We start from the raw sequence: 24,294 nt of genomic DNA on the forward strand, positions 1-24,294 counted from the left end.
AACCCTGGGGGAATCCACTGATAACATTAGTCCACAAAGAGTAGTGTCCATTTATTACCACTCTCTGCCATCTCCCATTTAAACATCCCTTTATCCATTGTAGCAACTTGCCCTTAATTCCATGCCATTCAAATAAATTTGTACAGTAGTCTTCCATATGCAACAGTATCAAAAGCTTTCCTGAAATCAAAGTATATGATATCAAAATTATTTGTTGTATCCAGTTCCTTTGTGACCACATCGTAGTATCCAATCATATTGGTCAGACAAGACCTCCCCTTAACAAACCCATGATGTTTCTGAACTATTGCTGCAGTCCTATCTAATTGATCCTGCAACAGTTCTTTAACCAGTGACTCCATTATTTTCCCCGCAACAGAAATCAAACTAACACGTCTATAATTATTTGTATCACCCTTTGAACCCCCTTTTTGAATTGGGGATACATTTACACATCTCCAGTTCGTGGGGACCTCCCCTAAATCTGAGGATGCTCTAATGATTATGGCTGAGGGTTTGCTTACTTTTCTCGCTGCCTCCTTCAATATAACTGGATAGGTTCCATCCACCACAGGTGCCTTTTTTCTTTTAACTTCAATTATTTCTCCTCCCCTTTCTTACAGAATTCGTCATGTGTGAATGTAGATGCAAAATACTCATTCAGTTTGTCCGCTATCTGAGCAGGATCATCAACAGTCAAACCACCAATATCAAGTAAAGAAGCCTTTGCTGTTTTTCTTTGTGTCCTTTGCCAAGGATTTCTTGTAACCATCCTTCACTTTCCTAGCCTACTTTGTGACTTGATTACAAACTAACTTATATTTGCCTTAGGCTTCTGTGTCTCCTAATAATTTACATGCATCCCATGCATTTTTCTTGTCTGCTATGAGCCTCATTAGTTCATCTGACATCCATTTATGTCTAAACCTTGTACAATATTTCTTAGTTGGTATGAAAAGCCTGTAGCTCCCAATATTAATTCCTTTAAGGCTTCCCAATTAGGATTCGCTGTTTTTCAAAATCTTTAGTTGATCCCACTGTATAGAATTTAAAAACTGTCTGGAACCACTGTAGTCACCTTTATGAAAGCAAAAACACTTCCATTTACCCTTGATGATAGTTAAATCTTTAAGTCGTTGTTGTTATTTGGTTTTTAGGAACATTAGCAACTAAGGCCATATTGCTCCGGGATATGCGGTGGTTTCCTGACCTTTCTGCATCCTCCATATTTGGTGGTCACGGGCTCAAACCTCGGTCTGATCAAGAAGCGTGTGCTATGCACTGCTGCTCCTGCCCACCTGGCTACAGAGGCGCCGCTTTAAGTAAATCCCACATCAGTACACTGTGATCACTGTCACCTAGTGGTTCCTTTATCTGCAAATTCTTAATGCATGAATAATCACTGCTGATAATCAGATGAAGAGTATTACTCCCTCTGGTTGCCCCTTGAATATTTTGCTGTAGAAAACAATCCTCCAATAAATCCACAAAAGTCTTACTAGTGTGCAAGTTACCAAACCCCAAGTTCTAGTCAATATCTGAAAAGTTAAAATCCCCCATTACAAGACATTCTGATTGACTTGCCCACTCTGTTCCTCTACAGAATTGTTCATTGTGCTCATCAGAGTCATTGGGCCTATAACACATTCCTACTGTCATTTTCACTTTCTCACACCAAATTGACCCAACCATTACACTGTCAACCCATGTCAACTGGATGTACTTCCTTAGATTTTTTTGTTTCTTAACTAACAGCATAACCTCTCCTCCCTTCCTACCCTGTCTATCCTTTCTGTGTGCATTGTACTCCCCAAATTCCAATTCTGCACTGCTGATATCTGTGTGACACCATGTCTCTGATATCCCAACAATATCTGCCTTTCATATCGTGCCCAGCACTTTAAATTCATCAAATTTATTTACTATACTTCTAGCATTGGTGTACATGCAAGTATACACACACCTGTTCCTACTCTTAGTTATCCTAAGAGCCCATGTATTTACTTGTTCCATGATGACTCCCATCAGTTCTTGAAATTCCCAGCAACTTGCTCTCTAGGTTGCTGGTCATTTCATATATACAGAATCAATATATATATATATATATATATATGAAATATAAAAAGGAAGAAGTGGAGAAAAAAAAAAAAAAAAAAAAGGAAAAAAGGAAAAAAGGAAAAAACAAGGAGCAGAAAATGAGCAAAGAAATAAATAATAACAAAGATAGAAGTGGAAATGGAAGATGCGTGGTAGGAATGTGTCAAAAAGATTTTTTAGAAAAATATTAAATATAGCCAAATAAATAATAAATTTAGACCGGCGCTATGGAGAGAGTGCTGAGGTATTTAAACAAAATGTGACATATCACTAAAATGATGCAATAAACCAGTACAAAAGGAAATAGATATAAGACAAACAAGGAACATTAATAGATGACCATTGCATCCACTCTCGTCAGAGGGCCCATGGATACAACAGCCGTAAACAGTACTGAATTTCAGACGTAATGCAAATTACCACAGCAGATTAAGACAGACTTTTATTTTATCCTTTTCTTTTTTCTTCTTCCTCCTAACTTGTTATTATATAACAAATATACCTGAGTTCACCAGTTATAAGAAACCGGAAACTTTCTCTTGTGTAAAATTACAAAATATTATGATCTCTACTTACAAGATAAGTAAACTGTTCTGTTACTCTGTGGTATTTGCTAAATGTAATACCAAAGTTAATTTATGTTCTTGTGTCTACTGTGAAGAGAACATAACATTGCCAAAGTTAGGCCTATATATGATATACAGATGTAATAATTAACATAATGATGCAATGACTTTTCTTCCACATATAACAAGACTATTGTTCCTAATGATGTGCTGTACTGTAATCTTATGTAATGTCATACTAAGAATTAAAAGTTTCTTATTTTTAACTATTGCTTGCCCCCCCCCCCAAAAAAAAACTGATTGTTGAATAAAAGTCACCAAGCCTGCAAGATGGGTTAATATTGTTATGTTATTAATTAAAGCTTCAATTTATTATGCTCTTTTGGTGCAGCATAATGTGTTTTCTCCTTGGATTAGTAGTTTTACCTCATCTCCTGCAACTTTCCTGTATTGGAAAAACTCAGTACAGAACAATCAATAATTCAAAAATACGAGTTATGGCTTTCACGTGTAGAGGATAGTGGTAATAGGGGTACCAAAAATGATAGGAATAAAAACTTTCACAAACAAAAGATGCCATAAGAAATAAACATGGCAAGGTATTTTTTTCTCTCTTGCCACTGCTCCCAGGTTAAGAATTATTGTTGTTTTGAGTTTACAATGATAATAACAGAACTAGAATATTATGATTTTTCTAGCGTAACTCGTAATAATTAGATTTCTTCACATGTACTTTTGCAGAGAGATTTTGTTGATGATGATGATGACTCGGAGTCTTCATTTATTAATGATGATGTGTCAGATGATGAAGAAGTAATTTGTCTTGATAATCCAAAACCTAGCACCAGCAAAGGGTAAGAAAACTGCTTTTTTATATAATAAAATAAAATAAATCTCATTTCATAAGAAGTTTTACTTATAAATACAAGTATTTTTTAAGAAAAATTGATTTTAATTAAACCAAAACTGATAAATTTTCATGCATGAATTTCCTCCCAAGGACTGTTATTGGAAACTAGGGTCTTCAGAAAATATTCTTTTATATATTTGCACATGATATTAAAAGTCCTTTCTCAGTCAGAAATTGAACAGAATTAAACTCTTATTACCTAACTTGCATTCCCAAATTGTTCTCGTAACCTATAGGACAGTGTATATTACTGTAATTAAGAGTCAAAAATCTGCAGAATTTTTCATAAAATGGCTGTCTTTTTATTATGAACCGTATCAAATGCTTGCAAGAGCATTTGGTATGGTTCATAATAATGGTATTGTATTTTGGTATTTTTGTCTGCAAACATAGGGAAATTAAAGCTAGTTTCTGATATGCTCCTTGTAATTGAGCATTTTCATATGGGGATACGCGTACTTCAGTAATCAGAAAATCATTCAGCTTCCTGTTAGAACTTGATAAATGTCTGGCATCCACTCCTCTAGAGAATTCATGTGTGAATGTAGATGCAAGATATAATTATTTATAAAAAACAAAATTTACAGAAAAATTTTAGTTTTATATTATGGGATATCAGCAAGTCAGTTAATCACAAGTACTTCATTCATGGATAATATAAAAGAGAAAATAATTCATATATAAAAAATAAGTTTGTATAATATATCTTCTATGGAAGATTTAAAATATGTTGTGCAAATCTTGTAAACCAATAAATATTTAATTAAATAACATTTTTGGAAATTTTAAATCAGTTTCTTAAAACAGATATACCATAGTCAGTATTTCTTGATGACATTTTGACCCCAGTTTTGATAGATGTTATCTAGTCAAGAAAGAAAGACCAGATGTCGAAATAAGGAGTGGTAAAGAAATTAATCAGAAAAGAAGTCTGTCACTTCATGACTTCAAGATTTTAAATATATATGAAACTTTCAAAACTAACCAGAAAAGAAATTAAAAGTACAAAACTGAATGCCAGATAAACATATTCTACCTTATATAAATATCTTCGTAATATATCTAATTTTTGATCTTCATTAAAACTTCCTAAATACACAAAATTACTAATTTCTTCCAATTTTTAATTAATTAAGCTACACTGAATTCTCCTTTTTTTTCCTAGATTTCATAACTTTTGATTCTATATAACTAATTTTCCGACTGATTCTCTACAACCATTATCTAAATTATTCAAAGGTTCTTGAAGATTTTGTGAGCTATGTAACAGCCATTATCATTGGCATATAATTCCAATTTTGCTTTTGCCGCACTAAAATTTGTCAGTATCTTGTACTCTTTTATTAAATAGTATTTGAAAATTTAAAAAAAGAAGCAGGGATATGGTGTGCCCCACTCCATAAAAACAAATCTTAAAGCATTTTCCATTGCTTTCTTCGGTCATCTTAAAGATAGTCTTTAATGCTATTTTTAACTAAAATGTGAAAGAACAGATTTCTAAGAGCTTTCTCAAGCTTCCATGCTTTTTCAAGGTCAGCACAATCAATTTCAAATACATATCTTTGCTATGTTCACATTACTTTCCTTGTATGTCTTAGTGCAAATAGTTGATCATAGCAAATAGTTTTTTTTTTTTTTTTTTTATGTGAACCCCAAACACGAGAGGTATTAGAACCTATAGTACTTGTTGTTGTTGTTATTTGGTTTTTAGGAGCATTAGCAACTAAGGCCATATTGCTCCGGGATATGCGGTGGTCATTCCCTGAAGGACCTTTCCGCATCCTCCGTATTTGGTGGTGACGGGCTCGAACCCCGGTCTAATCAAGAAGCGTGTGCTATGCACTGCTGCTCCTTCCCACCTGGCTACGGAGGCGCCTATAGTACTTAGTACCGTGCTTGGGTTGGAGGTTGAGAAGACGAAAGAAGATATTTGTTGACATTGGACTTGAACTTCTGTAGATTGTAATTTTCAGGAAATACGTATGAAGGAAGGTTGTTCCAGAAAACGGCAGTTGAATGAATAAATGAGGAAGATGAAAAGTTGGTTCTGTGGGTTTGAAGTTGGACAGTAAATGGATGTTGGCTGGTGGCGGCACGTGTTCGGACTGTTTTGAAAGAGAGAGCGGGAATTATAGAAGCCAATTCAGAAGAACAGTGCCCATGGAAATATCTGTAGAAGAGGCATGCAGCAGAAACAGTACGTCTATGAGAAAGCGAGTGGAGAGACTCCGTTAGAGATGAATCATTAATTAACCTAACTGCCCTCTTCTGAATGGAATCAAGAAGCCTGAGAGAGGTTTTGGGGGCACCACCCCAAATGTGGGAACAATATTCCATGGCAGGGCGGATTTGCGATTTATACAGAGTGAGCAGCTGTTTGGAAGAAAAGTAACGCTGAGAGCGAAAGAGAAAACCAAGTTTTTTAGATGCAGAGGAAGCAATATTTGTAATGTGCTTGTGCCAAGAGAGATTAGAAGTCAGGGTAATCCCCAAAAGAGATATATCCTTTTGCCTAGAAATTGGAGTGTCACTAAAGATAAGCATAGGAGCAGAAGAATCCTTTTTGCGAGATATAAGACAAGACTGAGTTTTAGAAGGGTTGAAATCAACTAAGTTGTCTTTGCCCCACTGGAGAATTACCTGAAGATCGGCATTTAAGGAATTGGTAGCAGATTTTCGAGAAGTTGAAGCTGATTGAGCAGGGCAAGGTTTCTCAAAATGGAAAGTTGAATGCAATGTGCTATCATCGGCAAAACTATGGATAGGATTTCCAGTCAATGGAAGAAGGTCATTGATATACAAGAGGAAAAGAGTGGGGGAAAGAACTGAACCTTGGGGGACACCGGCATTAGTGGAGAAGTTAGAAGACAGAGAGCCATCTACCATCACCCTCAGTGAGCGATCAGAGAGAAAACTGGATAACCAATTACTAAAAACAGTTGGCAAACCATAAGATGGAAGCTTGTTTAGAAGACCTTTATGTCAAACACGATCGAAAGCCTTTGAGATGTCAAGAGCAACTGCTTGTGTTTCACCGAACCTTTCCATTGAAGTAGTCCATAAATGGGTAACATAAGCCAGAATATCACCAGTGGATCGACACCGACGGAATCCATACTGGCGATCGTTGATCAGACGGAAGGTTTCTAGGTAGTTTAAGAGTTGGCGGTTAATTGATTTCTCCATACTTTAGAAAGAGTAGAAGTAATTGCAATGGGACGATAATTGGATGGGAGGGATTTGTCACCCTTTTTAGGAACTGGCTGGATATGAGCAAATTTCCAAGCAGAAGGAAAAACACCTTTGGAATAAGAAAGTGAAAAAAGGCGGCAAAGAATAGGAGTAAGTTCAGGAGCACAGATTTTGAGAACAAGTGGAGAAATACCATCAGGACCTGGAGCTTTCTTAGCATCAAGATTCATCAAAATCCTTCTGATATCCTTTTGACGGAAGACCACAGGAGGCATTGAATGGACCGTGTTGGGAATGGTGGGAGGTGTTTTACCAAGTTCATTAATACATGAGCTGGAAGAAAAATGGGATGCTAGCAGGTCAGCTTTATCCTTGGCTGAAGTGACAACAGAACCATCTGGTTTGGACAGAGGTGGAAGCAGAGATGGGCAAAAGTTGCGGCCAATAGCTTTGGCAAGAGACCAGAATGCTCGGCTACCATTAGGGCAAGAAGCAAGTTTTCTACTCTTAGCCTGTTCAAACTCTAGTTTGGACTGATTAATAACTGCTTTACAATTGTTGCGAGCTTTGGTGTAGGCAGAAAATGAAACTGAAGAATTAGAAACAAGCCAATTACGATATGCAACATTCTTCTCTTGAACAGCCTTAGCACATTTATTGGAAAACCAAGGTTTAGATAAAGGACGAGATTTTAAAGTGGAGTGTGGGATAAAGGATTCCATTCCTGCAAGAATAATTTCACTGACACGATCTGAGCAAACGTTGACATCAGGAGTTTTGAAACAGTAATCTGACCAAGGAAAAGAAGAAAAGAAGTCTCGCAGGTCATCCCATTTTGCATTCTTGTAATGCCAAACAACACGAGGTTGGGAATACCCATGAGATAAAGGTTCCATTGGAGAAGAGACAATCACCAAGTTGTGATCTGAAGTGCCTAAAGGACCTCTCACTTCGACCGTGTACTTAGAAGGGTTGTTTGTGAGAAAAAGATCAAGCGTATTGGCTGTATGATTCGGATTGTCCGGTATTCTTGTAGGTAAATGAACAATCTGTGCTAGGTCATTAGTAATTGCAAAAGCCTCAGCATCTCGACCTGCTGGGTCGGTGTGACTAGAAAACGGAAGCCAGCTGGAGTTGTGAACATTAAATCACCAAGGAAAATTACCTCACTGTTAGGAAAGTTGGACTGGAGAAAGTCAAGTTGCAACGAGAGGAAGTCAAAGAGCTCCAAGTGATTAGTGGAGTTGGGAGAACGGTAGAGACAACAGATGAATTTGACACAATGAGGTAGAGAGATTTTAAGCCAGAGAAGATCAAAGAGAGGAGATTCCAAATTGCCAAGTCTCTGACAGGGAATATCAGAACGGACATATGCACAAGTACCACCTTTGAGGCGAAAGGAATCATACAGCGAATAATTTGGGCATCTGAGATGAACAGCAGTTGAATCAACCGATAACTGAGATTCTGTCAGAAAAAGTACATGGGGTTTGGCAGACTGCAAGTGGAAATGGACATCGTTGAGATTAGAATTGAGACCACGTATATTTGTGAAATGAATTAGGAAATCCTTGGGAGGTTTAGATCTTTTCGCAGATAAGCTTGTTCTATTAGTTTGACAATTCATGGTGTATTCAATAGTAAGAAAAAGTGGGTGGGACATGCTGTATGAAGTAATGAAATTTTTAGATATGGCGTACATGTGGGAAGAATATACCCAGATCCTTGACATAACGTGGCCTCGACAATGCTCCCCGCATACACACTACTCGGACTCCCTCCAGTCACTATCTGGCAGAGTAGAGGTAGCAAGATTATACACTAGCTGATCCGGAAGCCTCCTAGAGAGTTACCAATAGGTTCGGCCCGGTGTACTAACTAGCGGCCGGCCTGCGAAAACCGTTTTAGAGCTGTACCCTCGAAATGTAAGGAATATTGGATCTCGCCACAACGTTCATCATAACCTCAAGAGTCATCAATCATACTGCATGATGGAAGAGATAGGGAAGGGTTGACCGGAACTTAGCTCTAGAGACTAAACATGGGTTCCACCACTTCAAGCCTCCAATAAGCAAAGTGGTGGTATTTCACCGGTTGATGAGAGTCATCTACCACCTAGTACTGCCTGGTAACATAGATGGGCGGGCATTCCTCCATGTGGTGTGGGCGCCACACCTCGACCCCTGCTTACGTTGGTTCACATCTGGGTGGTCACCCACCATGTGCTTGTGCATGGAGGTTATACCCAGGATTACTAACAGTCCCACCATCGTGAAGGTGCAAGCAGAGGATTTGGTTGTCACAGACCGTCCGGACTTCGCCGAAATTGGGTCCACTTAACTTGAGTGTCACCCGAATATCAGTTCCATCAGCGTTTTAGACTCCCAGGTAGCAAGTACAGCTTGTCTGGCATATCTGAGAGAATGTCTGTGACAACCTCAAGGACCAAGTTGATCATAGGATTAAAACCACTCTTCTTGCCCAAAGATACATTCAACAATACTCCTAACCCTCTACTCTAAGATATTTGTTAGACTTTATCTGATAAAGCAAAGAGCAAATTCCTCTGTAATTACCAATTCAGCCTAATTTTGATTTTTATACATTTGCACAATTAATGCCTTGCATTGGTCTTCTGGAGCATTCCCTTTGGAAAACAACTCTGGATGTGGCCTGACCATTGCCTTATACAATGGGATGATCACCTCCTTCTCCCTTCTAGCAAAATTCCTGTATATCATTCACAAAACCCATGAATTGTCCTGGAAGCATGTCTGCACTGCTCGGAGAACCTCAGAGACTATAATTACTTCCAGGTCCCTTTCATTTTCCACTATCCTGAGTGTATTACCACACATTTGATACACAACTAGGATTACTGCTTCCTGTGTGCACTACCTTGCATTTGTCAATGTTAAACCTCACTTGCCATTTCTCAGCCCATCTGCCTAATTTTTCTAGATCTTGTTGCAGCAGCATACCTTCATTACTGTCTTTAACTATCCTGCAAACTTAGATTTGGGGGCTCACATCTAGTGAGTATGGATTTGGCATACCCAGGGCGCGTGTGCGCTCTCTCTCTCTCTCTCTCGAGCAGTGTACATTGATAACCACTCTGTCTTCTCCCACTTAACCATCCCTTTATCAACAGCAGCAACTTTCCCTCAATGCCACACTACTCCAATTTGTACAGCAGTCTCATATATGAAGCAATATCAAAAGCTTTCCTGAAATTGAAGTATATAATAACAAAATTATTTTTTGCATCCAGTTCCTTTGTCACTGCATCATATTATCCAGTCAAATTGGTCAGGCAAGATCACTCCTTAACAAACCCATGCTGTGACTGAAGTAAAACTGCACTCCTATCTAGATGGTCCTGTAAATAGTCATGTCACACTTTGAACACCTTTTGTGAAATGGTAATAAATTTGCACATCTCCAGTCTATGGGGACCTCCCCTAAATAGAAAGATGCTCTAATAATTATGGCTAAGAGTTTTCTCTCCTCCTTTGCTTAATATGATTGGATAGATCCCATCAACCCAATGCATTTTTACGTTTAACTTCAACAAATTGTCTTCAACTTCCCTCTCCTCTCAGTAATCATAAAATCATTCAGCTCCCTGTTAGAACTTGATAAACGTCTGGCATCCACTCCTTCCCCAGAGAATTCATGTGTGAATGTAGATGCAAGATATAATTATTCAGCTTGTTGGCAAACCTGAGCAGGATCATAACCATCAATATCAAGTGGACCCGTGTGATTTATCCCCTTCTTTCTAGTATTTACATAAGAATTTAAGTTTTTGCTATTTTTCTTTGCCTCCTTTGCCAAACATTTCTCATAATCTGCTATAGCTTGCCTAACATCCTTTGTGACTTGATGGCAGACTAGTATATATCTACCATAGGCTTCAGTATCGCCTGATAATTTATATGCATTCCATGCATTTTTCTTCTCTTCAGTGAGTCTCATTAGTTCATCTGACATTCATAGTTGGTATGAAAAGCCTAGTAACTTCTTTGATATTTCCTTGAATGCTTTCCATTTAGCATTTGCTGATGGTAACATCATCATCCCATTGTATAGAATTTAAAAACTGTCTGAGACCACTGTAGTCGCCTTTACAAAACCAAAAACCCTTGCCCTTTACCCTCAATGGTAGTTACACCTTTAAGTAAATCTGCTGCTGATAATCAGGCGCCTCCGTAGCCAGGTGGGCAGGAGCAGCAATGTGTAGCACACGCTTCTTGATTTTACCTGGGTTCGAGCCCGTGACCACCAAATACGGAGGATGCAGAAAGGTCAGGAAATGACTACCACATATCCCTGGAGCAATATGGCCTTAGTTGCTAATTCTCCTAAAAACCAAATAACAACAGCTGATAATCAGATCAGGGTTATTGTTCTCTCTTGTTGCCTGCAGAAAACAGTCATCCAATAAATCCACAAAAGCCTTGCTAGTGTGCGAGTGATCAATATCTATGAAGTTAAAATTCCCCCATTATAAGACATCCTGATTTACTGGCCTGCTCTATTTCTCTGTACGGTCATTCATTGTACACATTACAGTTAGTTGGCCTATAATGCACTCTACCTTCAGTTTTGTTTTTCCAGTGCTTATGTCACACCATACTGACTCAACATTGCACTGGCCACCCATGTCAACTGGATGCACTGCCTTAGATTTTGTGCTTCTTAACTAAGTGCACAACCCCTCCCCCTCCAGTTCTGTCTGTCCTTTCTGTATATCTGATTCCCTTATATCTGTGATGACACCATGTGTCTGATATCCTTATAATGTCTGCATTTGATGACTTGATCAGTACTTGAAATTCATCAAATTAATTACTGTGCTCCTAGCATTAGAGTATGTGCAAATATACCTGAAGCTGTTCTTACTCCTAGTTACTGTAACACAGCTCATGTATTTCTTTGTTCCACGATGACCCTCAGCATTTTATTTGATAGAGATATAATGGCATTTGATAGACATTTAGTGTGCACTTTGTGCTGATACCTACTAAACAGTTTTAGACTTCAATTTGAAGATCTAAAGTTATTTAGATCTTCAAATTGAAGATCTCCTTCTATTCTGCTAGTTTTACAACATATGTGTAATTCTGCCATCTGCCCTTGGTATTCAACATCCACATCACAGTCATTTGTGATGAATGGAGCCATCATACGTGCATCCATTTTCAAGTCTATTACATTGGCTAACAAAGTCATCATAATATCAAATGTAAGAGTATAAAGGTGATATGCAAATTTGTCTATCTCTTACTATAAGATCACCTTTGATAGTGCATACCTCTGAAAACTCAAAAAAAAAAAAAAAAAAAGTGCAGGATGTTCTGTTTGAGAATTTAATTTGTAAATGAATACCGAAATAACTTCCTTTTTTTTTTCTTTTTTTTTTTTTTTTTTTTTTTCAGTCAGTGAAGGCCTAAATTGTAAGCTAAGGGGAATGCTATTATATCCACCAAAAACCCAAAATTTCCTACTGTTGTATTCTCTTGTTCATATTTATGATTACTAGTTTAGCACACCAACAAAGTATTTATTTCCTATTTCTAAAACTTTCTTCTTTCCTTAGAAGAAAGCCTTTGACTGTCAGGAGTAGACATAATATAAAAATTCTTTTCATGACTGACTGAAAAATGATAAATAAAATTTTATTAAATGAATAAGTGTAAATTAAAATAGCAAATATATGAAGCTGATAAGCACATTAAAAATAGGTAAAACTGAAAAATAACAGCATTAAAAGCCCTAAAATGTATACAAGCTGCTTTCAGACATCAGTTCTGAAACAAAAGCAGAAATAAAACGTTCTTTTAAGAATTTCTTCACTCTCTGACAGGATTCAAATCCAGATATCTCCAACTGAATAACAAGTTGTAGTAAAGTGAGAAAATCTTTGGTCTAATATTTTTTCTGTGTAAACGGCCAGTCATTGTTGACAATATTATAGGTGCAAGATATGCATCAGTCACTAATGTAACGTTCATTAATATTACCACTGATTGTAATAAAGATATATTTTTTAGCAGTGCACAACCTGTGCCTCATTCTTGCCTACAGCCTCTGCTCTAGGAAGAGATCAGTTTCTGTATGCCAGGTCTGATGAAGGCTCAAGGATTGGAGCCCAGTAAATTAATTTAATTTAGTGTTTAAATGCAATTTATTTTATTTGCATGCTCATATTATTCTAACCATACAGTATATCATTTTTAATCAAAACCTACTAGTTTTTTCTTTGAATAGTCATATATCATGTATCGGTGCAGTGAATGGCAAGTTATATTTCATGCGATTTTGTCCTGATAGTAAAAATAGTTTTAATTTAACTAGCACAATGACTTCTTAATGAATTTTTTGGAAGGTTATGTGATTAGGTATGCAGAAATATTTTGAATTCCATATTATAACAAAATTTATTTTATAGAAATGAGACTGAAGAAAATAATAGCTCAAGTGGAGAAGAAGTTATCAAAACATGGAATACAAGAAGTAGAACTAGACAAGGTAAGGAAATTTTACTTCTCTTGATATAGTGTGTTTAGGGTCTAACGGCACCAGAGATTTCCCCTATTTCTGTGTAGTTTACATTGTCGTGTGAGTATACTATATAGTACACTGTATAGGCCAGAGATTTAAGTATATGGATATTGTGGTGTGTAGTGTCATGTACCGTTGTTCTTCGACCATTTAGCTGCTGGACCCTTGGTTGGTCCCAACGTTGCCCACATTAAGCTCCTTGGAGGCAGATCAGGTACACCAGTAATTTATTTTACTCTGAAAAGCTGAGAATGGTGAGTGTGGTTTAATTTTGTCATGTTTAAATTTGGACGTGTGGGACCTGCACTTGTGTACAGACAGAGTAGGGGAGGGAGACTGAAGGCTGGGGGAGAAAGTCAGAAGTATGGAGACGAAAGAGAAGATGACCCCAATGATTTCCAGTGGGGCATGTCCATGCTCCATCAGGAGAAAGCAGGGGGGGTGACAGGGAGGGAAGGAGACAAGAGATCGTCTCCCCCCCCACACCAGGATAGGGAAAGAAAGTGGGCGAGGCTAGGCGCCCTGCCCAGATCACCAATGGCGAAGTGGCAGCTTAGCTGCAGTCAAAGTCTCGGTTGGCAAGTGTCCATTTCAGTGATTTCCTTGTCTTATTGTGATAAGAAGACAACGACGGGACTTCAGTCTTGGCTTCGACCAGCAAAGTGGGTTTGACGAGGTGTTCAGCCCAGGCTACCAACTGACAAGATGGCAGCATAGCTGCGGTCTGATTGGAGAGTCCGTTTCGGTGTTTGTCCTCTGTTATCGTGATGGGAGGAAGATGGTCTTGTTGACGCCAAAGAGCCTTTTAGCAAGATGGGTTGAGATTTTGTGGGTGATATTGTGAGGTGGTGGAGTCATACCGAGTCTATGAGGGTGGTGGGGGTGCGATTTGCATAGGTTTCAAGTTGAGCCCTAGAGTCAGCGGCCAGTATTAGCAACAGATCATCTGTATAGGCTTGAGTGTGAACCTCCCCAAGATCCATACCCAGGAACTCATCCAGGATGTAGGCCCAGAGCAGCGGGCCAAGAACCCGTGCCCTGGGGACAGCCTCGGTAGATTTCCTCTTCACTTGGCAATAAAGTGCCTGGACTATTATGCTTCTGCTTGTTAAGTAGTTTTTTATGCATTTATAGAGGTTGTTACGGAGTTGCACTTGTCGCAGTCGGCCAAGGACACTCAGCCAACAAAACGTGTCAGACACCCCAGCGAAGTCGACTGAGATAACTAGGAAGTATTTCTTGTCACGGTTGTTGGCTGTGGTGATGAGATTTTCCAATGCATCGACAGTTGATCTTCCTGGCTTGAAGCTATATTGATTCGGAGCAGGCATTGGTGCAGCACTGTAGTGATCGTCTATTCTCTGACAGAGTAGATGTTCAAACCTTACTCAGTACCAAGAGTAATGCGAGGGGGCCTATATGAGTTCTTGAGGCTTAGAAGGTTTCTTCCGAATTAGGCGAATGCCTGCCATATGCCAGTCTCGTGGGAACCACCTGCATTGTAGGCAGTGGTTATAGATGTTTAGAAGGAGGTTTGGGATGTGTTCTGCTACTTTTGTCACGATTTCTGAATAGGCAGGTCAAGTCTGGGGGTTTTCCTGTTTCTTATCTTGTTGACTGCGAGATGGACGTCAGTTAGTTTAGGGTCCTCCGTCCGGGTAGAGTGGTAGTTCTCATTGTCCAGACAGATCTGTTGTTAGTCAGGAGAATTTCGAAGGTATTGAGAATGTTACTGAGTCACTCCAGGTGGGGATCATTAGCCCTTGTGGGGGTTCTCGTTGACTGTGTTACCTTGCCTCTGGGGAGCTTGTTTGTTGTCACTTTATAAACAACTCCCCAGGAGTCAGTGTTTCCTATTATTGAGACCAAGTGCTGCCAGGACTGCTTTTTGCATTGCCTGATCATTGTTTCTGTTGATATAATGCTCAGATTAAGAACCTGAGGGGGCATAGATTCAAACTGCAGAAAGACAATTGTAGAAAGATGTGCAGAAATTTGCCTTTAGCCACCAGGTAGATGATTGTCGGAACAGACTTCCATCTCTTGTTGTTGAAGTTGATAGCTTAAATAAATTTAAGGCTGAGCTGGACAAGCATTTGGAGTGAATAGATGGGTGAAATGGGAGTGGGTTTTTTTTTTTTTTTTTTTTTGGCTGATGCTGCATAAGCTTGCTTTCTTGCATCATATGCTAATATAAAGTCCAATCATCTACTACTATAAGGTGAGTAGTTCTTTAATGTGTTTAGCTGTTTTTTTGGTCCCTTTTGTATAAAATTTAATTTTACTTTGTCTTCTATGTTTCATAATGCATTATCCAAATCCAAGTATGTCATCCAAACTCGAACGATTAAGCATATCATTCAAACTATTTTTTTTTTTTTTTCTATGAAATCCCAAACACAAGAGTTATTAGAACCTATAGTACTTAGTACTGTGCTTGGGTTGGAGGTTGAGAAGACGAAAGAAAATATTTGTTAACATTAGACTTGAACTTCTGTAGACTGTAATTTTCAGGAAAGACATACATACGAAGGAGGTTGTTCCAGAAAATGGCAGTTGAATGAATAAACGAGGAAGATGAAAAGTTGGTTCTGTGAGTTTGAAGTTGGAGAGTAAATGGATGTTGGCTGGTGGCAGCACATGTTTGGACTGTTTTGAAAGAGAGAGCGGGAATTATAGAAGCCAATTCAGAAGAACAGTGCCCATGGAAGTCTCTGCAGAAAAGGCATGCAGCAGAAACAGTACTTCTATGGGACAGCGAGTGGAGGGACTCTGTTAGAGAGGAGTCATTAAATAACCTAACTGCCCTCTTTTGAATGGAATCTAGGAGCCTGAGAGAGGTTTTGGGGACATAGCCCCAGATGTGGGAACAATATTCCATGGTAGGGCGGATTTGCGATTTGTACAGAGTGAACAGCTGTTTGGAAGAAAAGTAATGCCAAGGGGGAAAGAGAAAACCAAGTTTTTTAGATGCAGAGGAAGCAATATTTGTAATGTGCTTGTGCCAAGAGAGGCTAGATATCAGGATAATCGCCAAAAGAGATATATCAACTTGCCTAGAAATCAGAGTGTCACCAAAGAGATATAAGACAAGACTGAATTTTAGAAGGATTGAAATCAACTAAGTTGTCTTTGTCCCACTGGAGATCAGCATTTAAGGAATTCATAGCAGATATTCGAGAAGTTGAAGCTGATTGAGCAGGGCAAGGCAAGGTTTCTCAAAATGGAAAGTGGAATGCAATGTGCTAACATCGGCAAAACTATGGATAGAATTTCCAGTCAATGGAAGAAGGTCATTAATATAAAGAGTAAAAGAATGGAGGACACAAGCATTAGTGCAGAAGTTAGAAGACAGAGCCATCTACCATCACCCTCAGTGAGCGATCAGAGAGAAAACTGGATAAAATTGGTTGGAAGAAAAATGGGATGCTAGCAGGTCAAATTTATCCTTGGCTGAAGTGACAACAGAACCAACTGGTTTTGACAGAGGTGGGAGCAGAGATGGGCAAAAGTTGCAGCCAATAGCTTTGGCAAGAGACCAGAATGCTCGGCTACCATTAGGGCAAGAAGCAAGTTTTCTACTCTTAGCCTGTTCAGAATCTAGTTTGCACTGATTAATAACTGCTTTAAAATTGTTTCGAGCTTTGGTGTAGGCAGAAAATGAAACTGAAGAATTGGAAACAAGCCACTTACGATATGCAACGTTCTTCTCTTGAAGAGCCTTAGCACATTTATTGGAAAACCAAGGTTTAGATAAAGGACAAAATTTTAAAGTGGATTGTGGGATAAAGGATTCTATTCCTACAAGAACAGTTTCACTGACTTGATCTGAGCAAACGTTGACATCAGAAGTTTTGAAACAGTAATCAGACAAAGGAAAAGAAGAAAAGAATTCTTGCATGTCATCCATTTTGCATTCATGTAATGCCAAACAATACGACGTTGGCAATGGCTATGAGATAAAGGCTCCATTGGAGAAAAGACAATCACCTAGTTGTGATCTGAGGTGCCTAAAAGACCACTCATTTCAACCGTGTACTTAGAACGGTTGTTCGTGAGAAAAAGATCGAGTGTGTTGGCTGTTTGGTTAGGATTGTCCGACATTCTTGTAGGTAAATGAACAATCTGTGCAAGGTTATTAGTAATTGCAAAAGCCTCAGCATCTCGACCAGCCAGGTCAGTGTGACTAGAAAACGGAAGCCAGCTGGAGTTGTGAACATTAAAATCACCAAGGAAAATTACCTCACTGTTAGGAAAGTTGGACTGGAGAAAGTCAAGTTGCAAAGAGAGGAAGTCAAAGAGCTCCAAGTGATTAGTGGAGTTGGGAAAACGGTAGAGACAACAGATGAATTTGACACAATGAGGTAGAGAAATTTTAAGCCAGAGAAGATCGAAAAGAGGAGATTCCAAATTACCAAGTCTCTGACAGGGAATATTGGAACGGACATATGCACAAGTACCACCTTTGAGGCAAAAGGAATCATACAGAGAATAGTTTGGGCAACTCAGATGAACAGTAGTTGAATCAACCGATAACTGAGATTCTTTCAGAAAAAGGAAATGGGGTTTGGCAGACTGCAAGTGGAAATGGACATCATTGAGATTAGAATTGAGATCACATATATATGTGAAATGAACTAGCAAGCGTTTGGGAGGTTTAGATCTTTTTGCAGATAAACTTACTCTATTAGTTTGACAATTCATTGTGTATTCAATGATAAGAAAAAATGGGGGGGGGGGGACATGCTGTATGAAGTAATGAAATTTTTCGATATGGCGTACACACGGTAAGAATATACCCAGATCCTTGACATAACGTGACCTCGACATGCCCACCACATACACACTACTCAGACTCCCAGTCACTATCTGGCAGAGTATAGGTAGCAAGATTACACACTACCTGATCCAGAAGCCTCCTAAAGAGGTACCAATAGGTTCAGTCCGGTGTACTATCTAGCGGCCGGCCTGCGAACACCGTTTTAGAGCTGTACCCTCGAAATGTAAGGAATATTGGATCTCACCACGATATTCATCGTAACTTCAAAAGTCATCAGTCATATTGCATAATGGAAGAGATGGGGAAGGGTTGAGCGGAACTTAGCTTTAGAGACTAAACATGAGTTCCACCACTTCAAGCCTCCAATAAGCAAAGTGGTGGTATTGCACCGGTTGATGAGAGTTATCTACCACCTAGTAAAACTTGAATACCATATCAAAATATTTGGATATTGAAAGGCATGAAAGCAGCTGAGATCATTTAGTAGTAGTATACAGGGTGTCTCAAAAATATTGGTACAAACGTTTAGGGGAGGTAGGTAACATCTAAAGGAATGTGAATCGCATAGGAACCCATTACCGGAAACGTCATGGGAAAGTAGTAGCAGAAATGACACAAGACAGTAATTAGTGACAAACATTTATTTGACATAATATTAACAATGGAGTACGAGATGGATGCATTTCATGATGCTACAACAGATGCTCGAAGGTTCCACCATGAGACGCGATGCATGCGTGACACCGACACAGCATGGATTGGCGGACACAGTCGAACATACCTGTCATTTCTTTGACAGTAGCAGCAGCACAGACGAGTCTCGCCACGAGATCCATTTCCGTCTCCACAGGTGATTCATACACGAAGATTTGAGGACCCCCCCCCCCACACACACAGAAAGAAATTAAGGCTCGATAAATCAGGTGAGCGTGGGGGCCAGGCAACGGGTCCACCACGGCCAATCCATCAACGCCCAAAACGCCTGTTCAAATGGTCACAAAAACACCTTCCATAATGGGCAGGCACCCCCGTCATGTTGAAACCAAATGTTGTGTCTCACATTTGCTGGAACATCGTCAAGTAACCCTGGTAGAACTTGTTCAAGAAAGATCCGATATTTAGCGGAATTCATGCGGGATGGTAAGAGGTGTGGGCCGACTAACCAGTCTCCGACCATACCTGCCCACACATTTATTGTGAAGCGATGTTTTGCCGCATGGGGGCGCACACCGCGTGGGCCCTCTGCTAATCCATACACTAGGTGCATGTCTGCCAGCTCACAGTTCGTATATCGATGCATGCTCTTCGTGCGGCGACTACTGTTTGAATGAGTAAACCAGAAATTTTCCCTCTCGCAAACTGATGAATAGTGCGTGTACCGACTTACGGTCACGTTTCCGGTTATGGGTTCCTATGCGATTCACATTACTTTAGATGATACCCCCCCCTCCCCTAAACGTTTATACCAATATTTTTGAGACACCCTGTATAGCATATTATATAGCATCAGCCAATTAAAAAAAAATAAAAAACCGTACACGGTTCACCCATCCGTACCCTCCAAGAATTTATCTAGTTTTTCCTTGAACTTATTCAACCTGTCCACTTCCACAACAGATGGAAACCTATTCCAACAATCAACCACCCGCTGGCTGAAGGCAAACTTCCACACATCTATCCTGCAACCACCCTTCCTTAACTTGAATTTATGCCCCCTCGTGTGTAATCCCAGCAAGTGGAAAAATGCCATTAACATTCAACTTACTCAATCCATTCAAGACTTTAAACACCTCAATCAGATTTTCCTACGGGTGCCTAATTGCAGTTCTAGATAACTGCACCTTTTTATTCCCTTCACCAGTCTGGTTGCTCCTCTCTGCACCCATTCCAACAGATCTGCCGTCTTCGTAAAGTGAGACCTCCAGATTGGTTAGACAAGATTGCCTCCTTAACAAATCCGTGCTGTGATTGCAGTATAATTGCATGCCTGTTCAGATGGTCCTGCATTCTTTAACCAGTGAATCCATTATATTTCCTGGAACAGCCGTTAAGCTAGCAGGTCTGTAATTATTCATATTGCCTTTTGATTCCCTTATTAATTGTTGATACATTTGCACATCTCCGGTCCATGGGGACCTCCCCTGAATCCAAGGATGCTCTCATAATTACAGCCAAGGGTTTGCTTACCTCCATTGCTGCTTCAATTAATATAATTGGTTAGATTCCATTCACACCAGGTGCCTTTTTTATGTCCATCTTTAATAATTTCTCCTCCACTTTCTTTTCAGTTATTTATCAGAATGTTATTTAGCTCCTTGTTAAGAGTTTAATTAACTTCTGACTTCCCCTTCCCTAATGTGTGTGTAAAATTATGGGTGTAATGAAGAAATTAAAATCAAACCTGTACTTGTTATTATGTGTATTTACTCTGCATTTCTTATTATAAAAAACGTTGAAAAGTAGCTTTGAACTAACACTATATGCTTGCTGAGACACCTTTGTGTTTTTTCTGCCTGAGTGTCGTTGAAAAGTGCATAAAATTTTTGAAGTTTTATGAACCACACTAACAGAATGTTATACAATTCTCAAACCTTCAGAGATAACTTTGTTTTGCCATAAAGTGAAAAATTTAAAACTGTATACCTGGCCTAAAACATATAGTGTACTGAATCTAAATTCCTTGAATATGTGAAATATAATTTCATCTGCCAACTTCCTTTTTGTCCATCTCAGTGGACAAAAGAAAGGACATGGCATTTCAGTTACCCTTAAATTCACTTGTGGCAGGGATGAGAGGCTGTGGCTCTATACTGGACAGTCTAGTTGCAGGGCTCTTACCTGGAAAAAGAATATAATTTCATGGTAGACCGATATACAGGGTGTTTTTAATTATACTGATAAGATTATAGGGCAGTTCTATGTGTCAAAACAAGTAAAAACGTTATGTAGCTATGGCTGTTTGAATTTTGAAAAATGGCTGTGGAGTTTTGTATGGTAACAAATAATATTTTTAAAACACATAGAGCTACTAGGCTCAATAACTTCTATGTTGTAACACTATATTTAAAAGAGTAAGAGATTGCCTCAATCATTTGCATAGAATGCTTCCAGTCCATGCTGTCCAAATGTAAATGAATAAAATAAACTGATAAAATGATTTTAATGAATCCTTTCACTCATAGAGAAATGATCAATCCAACGCACAACGGAATCTAAAGCAGAGAGCCCCAACCTGACCCTGAAACACATCAAACCAACTTTAATGATGTACAAATTAATTTGTATATCAACGTGTTTATCCAAATTTTATAATCGTGATATTAATTATTTATTCTCGTATACAATTTTCCGACTAACTGTTTTAATTATTCTGACAGAATGTCTTCTTGCACTCATGGTTTTTCGTGAGTTGGTTTGACGTGTTTCATGGTCAGGTTGGGGCTCTCAGCTTTCGATTCTGTTGTGCGTCAGATCGGTCATGTCTCTGTGCATGAAAGATTCATTAAAATAATTTTATCTGTTTATTTTATTCGTTTCAATTTGGAGAGCATTGACTGGAAGCATTCTATGCAAAAGATTGACATAATCTGTTACTCTTTTAAATATAAGTTAACAAATAATAAATGATATTATATAAATAAGAATAAGTAGGCATGTACCTTACATGATTAAATATTTTACAAGGCAATATGATGTAACATATGGACATTCTGAGTTCACAACTTCTAGGGAGCCCATTTTGCCTCTGCTACTCCGACCCACTGCTTCAATAGCATCAGCAAATATTCTTGCACCCTTTCTATTTAAGTGTACCCAGTCCCTGTAGAAGCAGTCTCTCCTGTCAACAAGCACCGACCAGGATGAAAAAAATTCTACCGCTTGAGCCTTGCACAATCTCTTCAGGGCCAAATTGGTCGAAAAGGCTCTCATCATATGTTGTTGAACATTATAGATGTTTCTAGATTCTAGAGAATGGGAGTATTGTTTCAATATTATAGATTTTAGATGATTCTAGTGTTTTGCAATAATATAAATTGAAGAGTAAGTAAGAGCTGTAATTTATAAAATTGAACACTTGTCATCCATAAAGAATGTTGGACCTAAGTTTTTGTGTTTCGTGATAAACGTAGCAAACATAATGAATTGAGTATTGAAAAAAAAAGAAGTACTATTATAACTGTATAAAGAAAATAATTCTGTGAAAAGTATTGCATTAGCATTAGTAAAGGCATATGAGGAAAGCAAGCTTATACAGCATCAGCCAAAAAAAAAGAAAAACCTTCTCATTTCACCCCCACACTCGCTCCAAATGTTTGTCTAGTTCTACCTTGAATCTGTTTAAGCTGTCAACTTTTACAATGACAGATGGAAGTTTGTTCTAGCAATCAACCACCCACTGACTAAAGGCAAACTTCTGCATATCTATCCTACAACTGTCTTTACTCAATTTGAATTTATGCCCTCTCAGGTGATTATTCTGAGAAAGAGGAAGAATCCCATCAGCATTGAGCATGCTCAAACCGTTCAAGGCCTTATACACTTCAATCAGATCACCTCGCAGGTGCCTTGGCTCCAGACACTGTAATTCGCAAATATTTAAGCAGCTCTACATCTTTTTTAAAATGAGCCCTCCAGACCTGTAAACAGTACTCAAGTGTGACTTGCCCATTGCCTTATACAAGGAGATAATCACCTCCTTATCCCTGCTAGAAAAATTCCTGTATATCATCGAAAAAACACCATGAGCTACTCTTGCAGATCATCTGCATTGCTCAGAAAACTTCATATCTGACTGCACAATTACCCTCAGGTCCTTTTCGTTCTCTACCACTGTCAGTGTAGTACAACATAGTTGATACATTACTCTGGGCTTACTACTTCCCATATGCAGTACAATCATCAATGTTAAACTTCAGTTGCCACCTCTCAGCCCATCTGCTTGACTTTTCTAGATCCTGTTGCAGTAGCATACTGTCATTAGTGTCTTTAACAACCCAACCTTCATATTGTCTGCACACTTAGACATTAAGCCTGATATTCCATCATCACTGTTATTAATAAATACAGAAAACAACAATGGATCCAACACTGAACCCTGGAGGACTCCACTAATAACATTAGTCCACAAAGAGCAGTGTCTATTGATTACCACTCAGTCTTCTCCCACTCAACCATCCCTTTATCCATAGAAGCAATTTGCCTCCAGTGCCACACTGCTGCAATTTGTGCAGCAGTCTTCCATGTGCAACAGTATCAAAAGCCTTTCTAAGATCCAAATATATGATATCAAAAATATTCTGTGAATCCAGTTTTTTTCTGACTGCTAACATACAACAGGCTTACAACATACAACAAAACACACATTAATATATGCATAAACATTGTATTAGATCTTTTTTTGTTTTTTTTTTTAATGCAGGCCTTGGCACTTTGCCATTAGATGACTTGGCGGTGTATAGGGGGAAACCCTGGGTCCACCTTTACATACAAGAATACATACTTTGAATACTTTGACCACATCATAGTACTAATCAAATTGGTCAGATAAGCCGTCCCTTTAACAAACCCATGCTTTGTCCCAGCTATAACTGGAGTCTTGTCTAGATGATCCTGCAGTGCTTCTTTAACCAATGCCTCCATTAATTTTCCTGGAACAGAAGTTAAACTAACAGGTCTGTAATTACTTGTGTAGCTCTTTGATGCTCCTTTGTGAATTGGCGTCACATTTGCACATCTCCAATCCACGCATATCTTCCCTGAGTTCAAGGAAGTTTTCATAATTATGGGGTTTGCTTACTTTCTTTTCTGCCTCCTTTAATATAACTGGATAGATCCCATTTACCTTTCTTACGCTTATCTTCAACAATCTCTCCTCCACTTTACTCTCAGTTATTGCAAAATCATCTCACTCACTGCCACAGTTTAATACACCTCTGGCATTCCCCTCCCTGAATTACTCCTTGGGTATGAATGTTAAATCAAATGGGTTAAATCAAAATACTTATTTAGTTTGTTAGCTACCTGAGCAGAATCATCAAAAGTTGAACCATTGATATCAAGCAGATCAAACTGATTCATTCCCTTCCTTCTAGAGTTTACATAAGTACTTTGCTCTTTGCTGTTTTTCTTTGCACCCTTTGCCAAAGATTTATTGTAATCTGCCTTTGCCTGCCTAACCTTAT

General features: G+C 38.7%; 1 protein-coding gene across 3 annotated transcripts in view; it reads left to right on the top strand.

The window, feature by feature from the left end:
- XNP (ATRX chromatin remodeler XNP) overlaps positions 1–24,294 on the top strand; it is a 664,672-nt gene that overhangs the window by 409,155 nt on the left and 231,223 nt on the right. For all 3 annotated transcript variants that reach the window (XM_090383634.1, XM_090383636.1, XM_090383635.1), the window contains exons 18-19: positions 3,405–3,517; positions 13,220–13,299. In XM_090383634.1, the coding sequence (XP_090239760.1) occupies positions 3,405–3,517; positions 13,220–13,299 (193 nt within the window). The remainder of the gene's footprint in view (positions 1–3,404; positions 3,518–13,219; positions 13,300–24,294) is intronic.

Source organism: Mastigoproctus giganteus, chromosome 10, assembly GCF_048544385.1.
Source record: "Mastigoproctus giganteus isolate SK-2022 chromosome 10, ASM4854438v1, whole genome shotgun sequence".
Classification (NCBI taxonomy): domain Eukaryota; kingdom Metazoa; phylum Arthropoda; class Arachnida; order Uropygi; family Thelyphonidae; genus Mastigoproctus; species Mastigoproctus giganteus.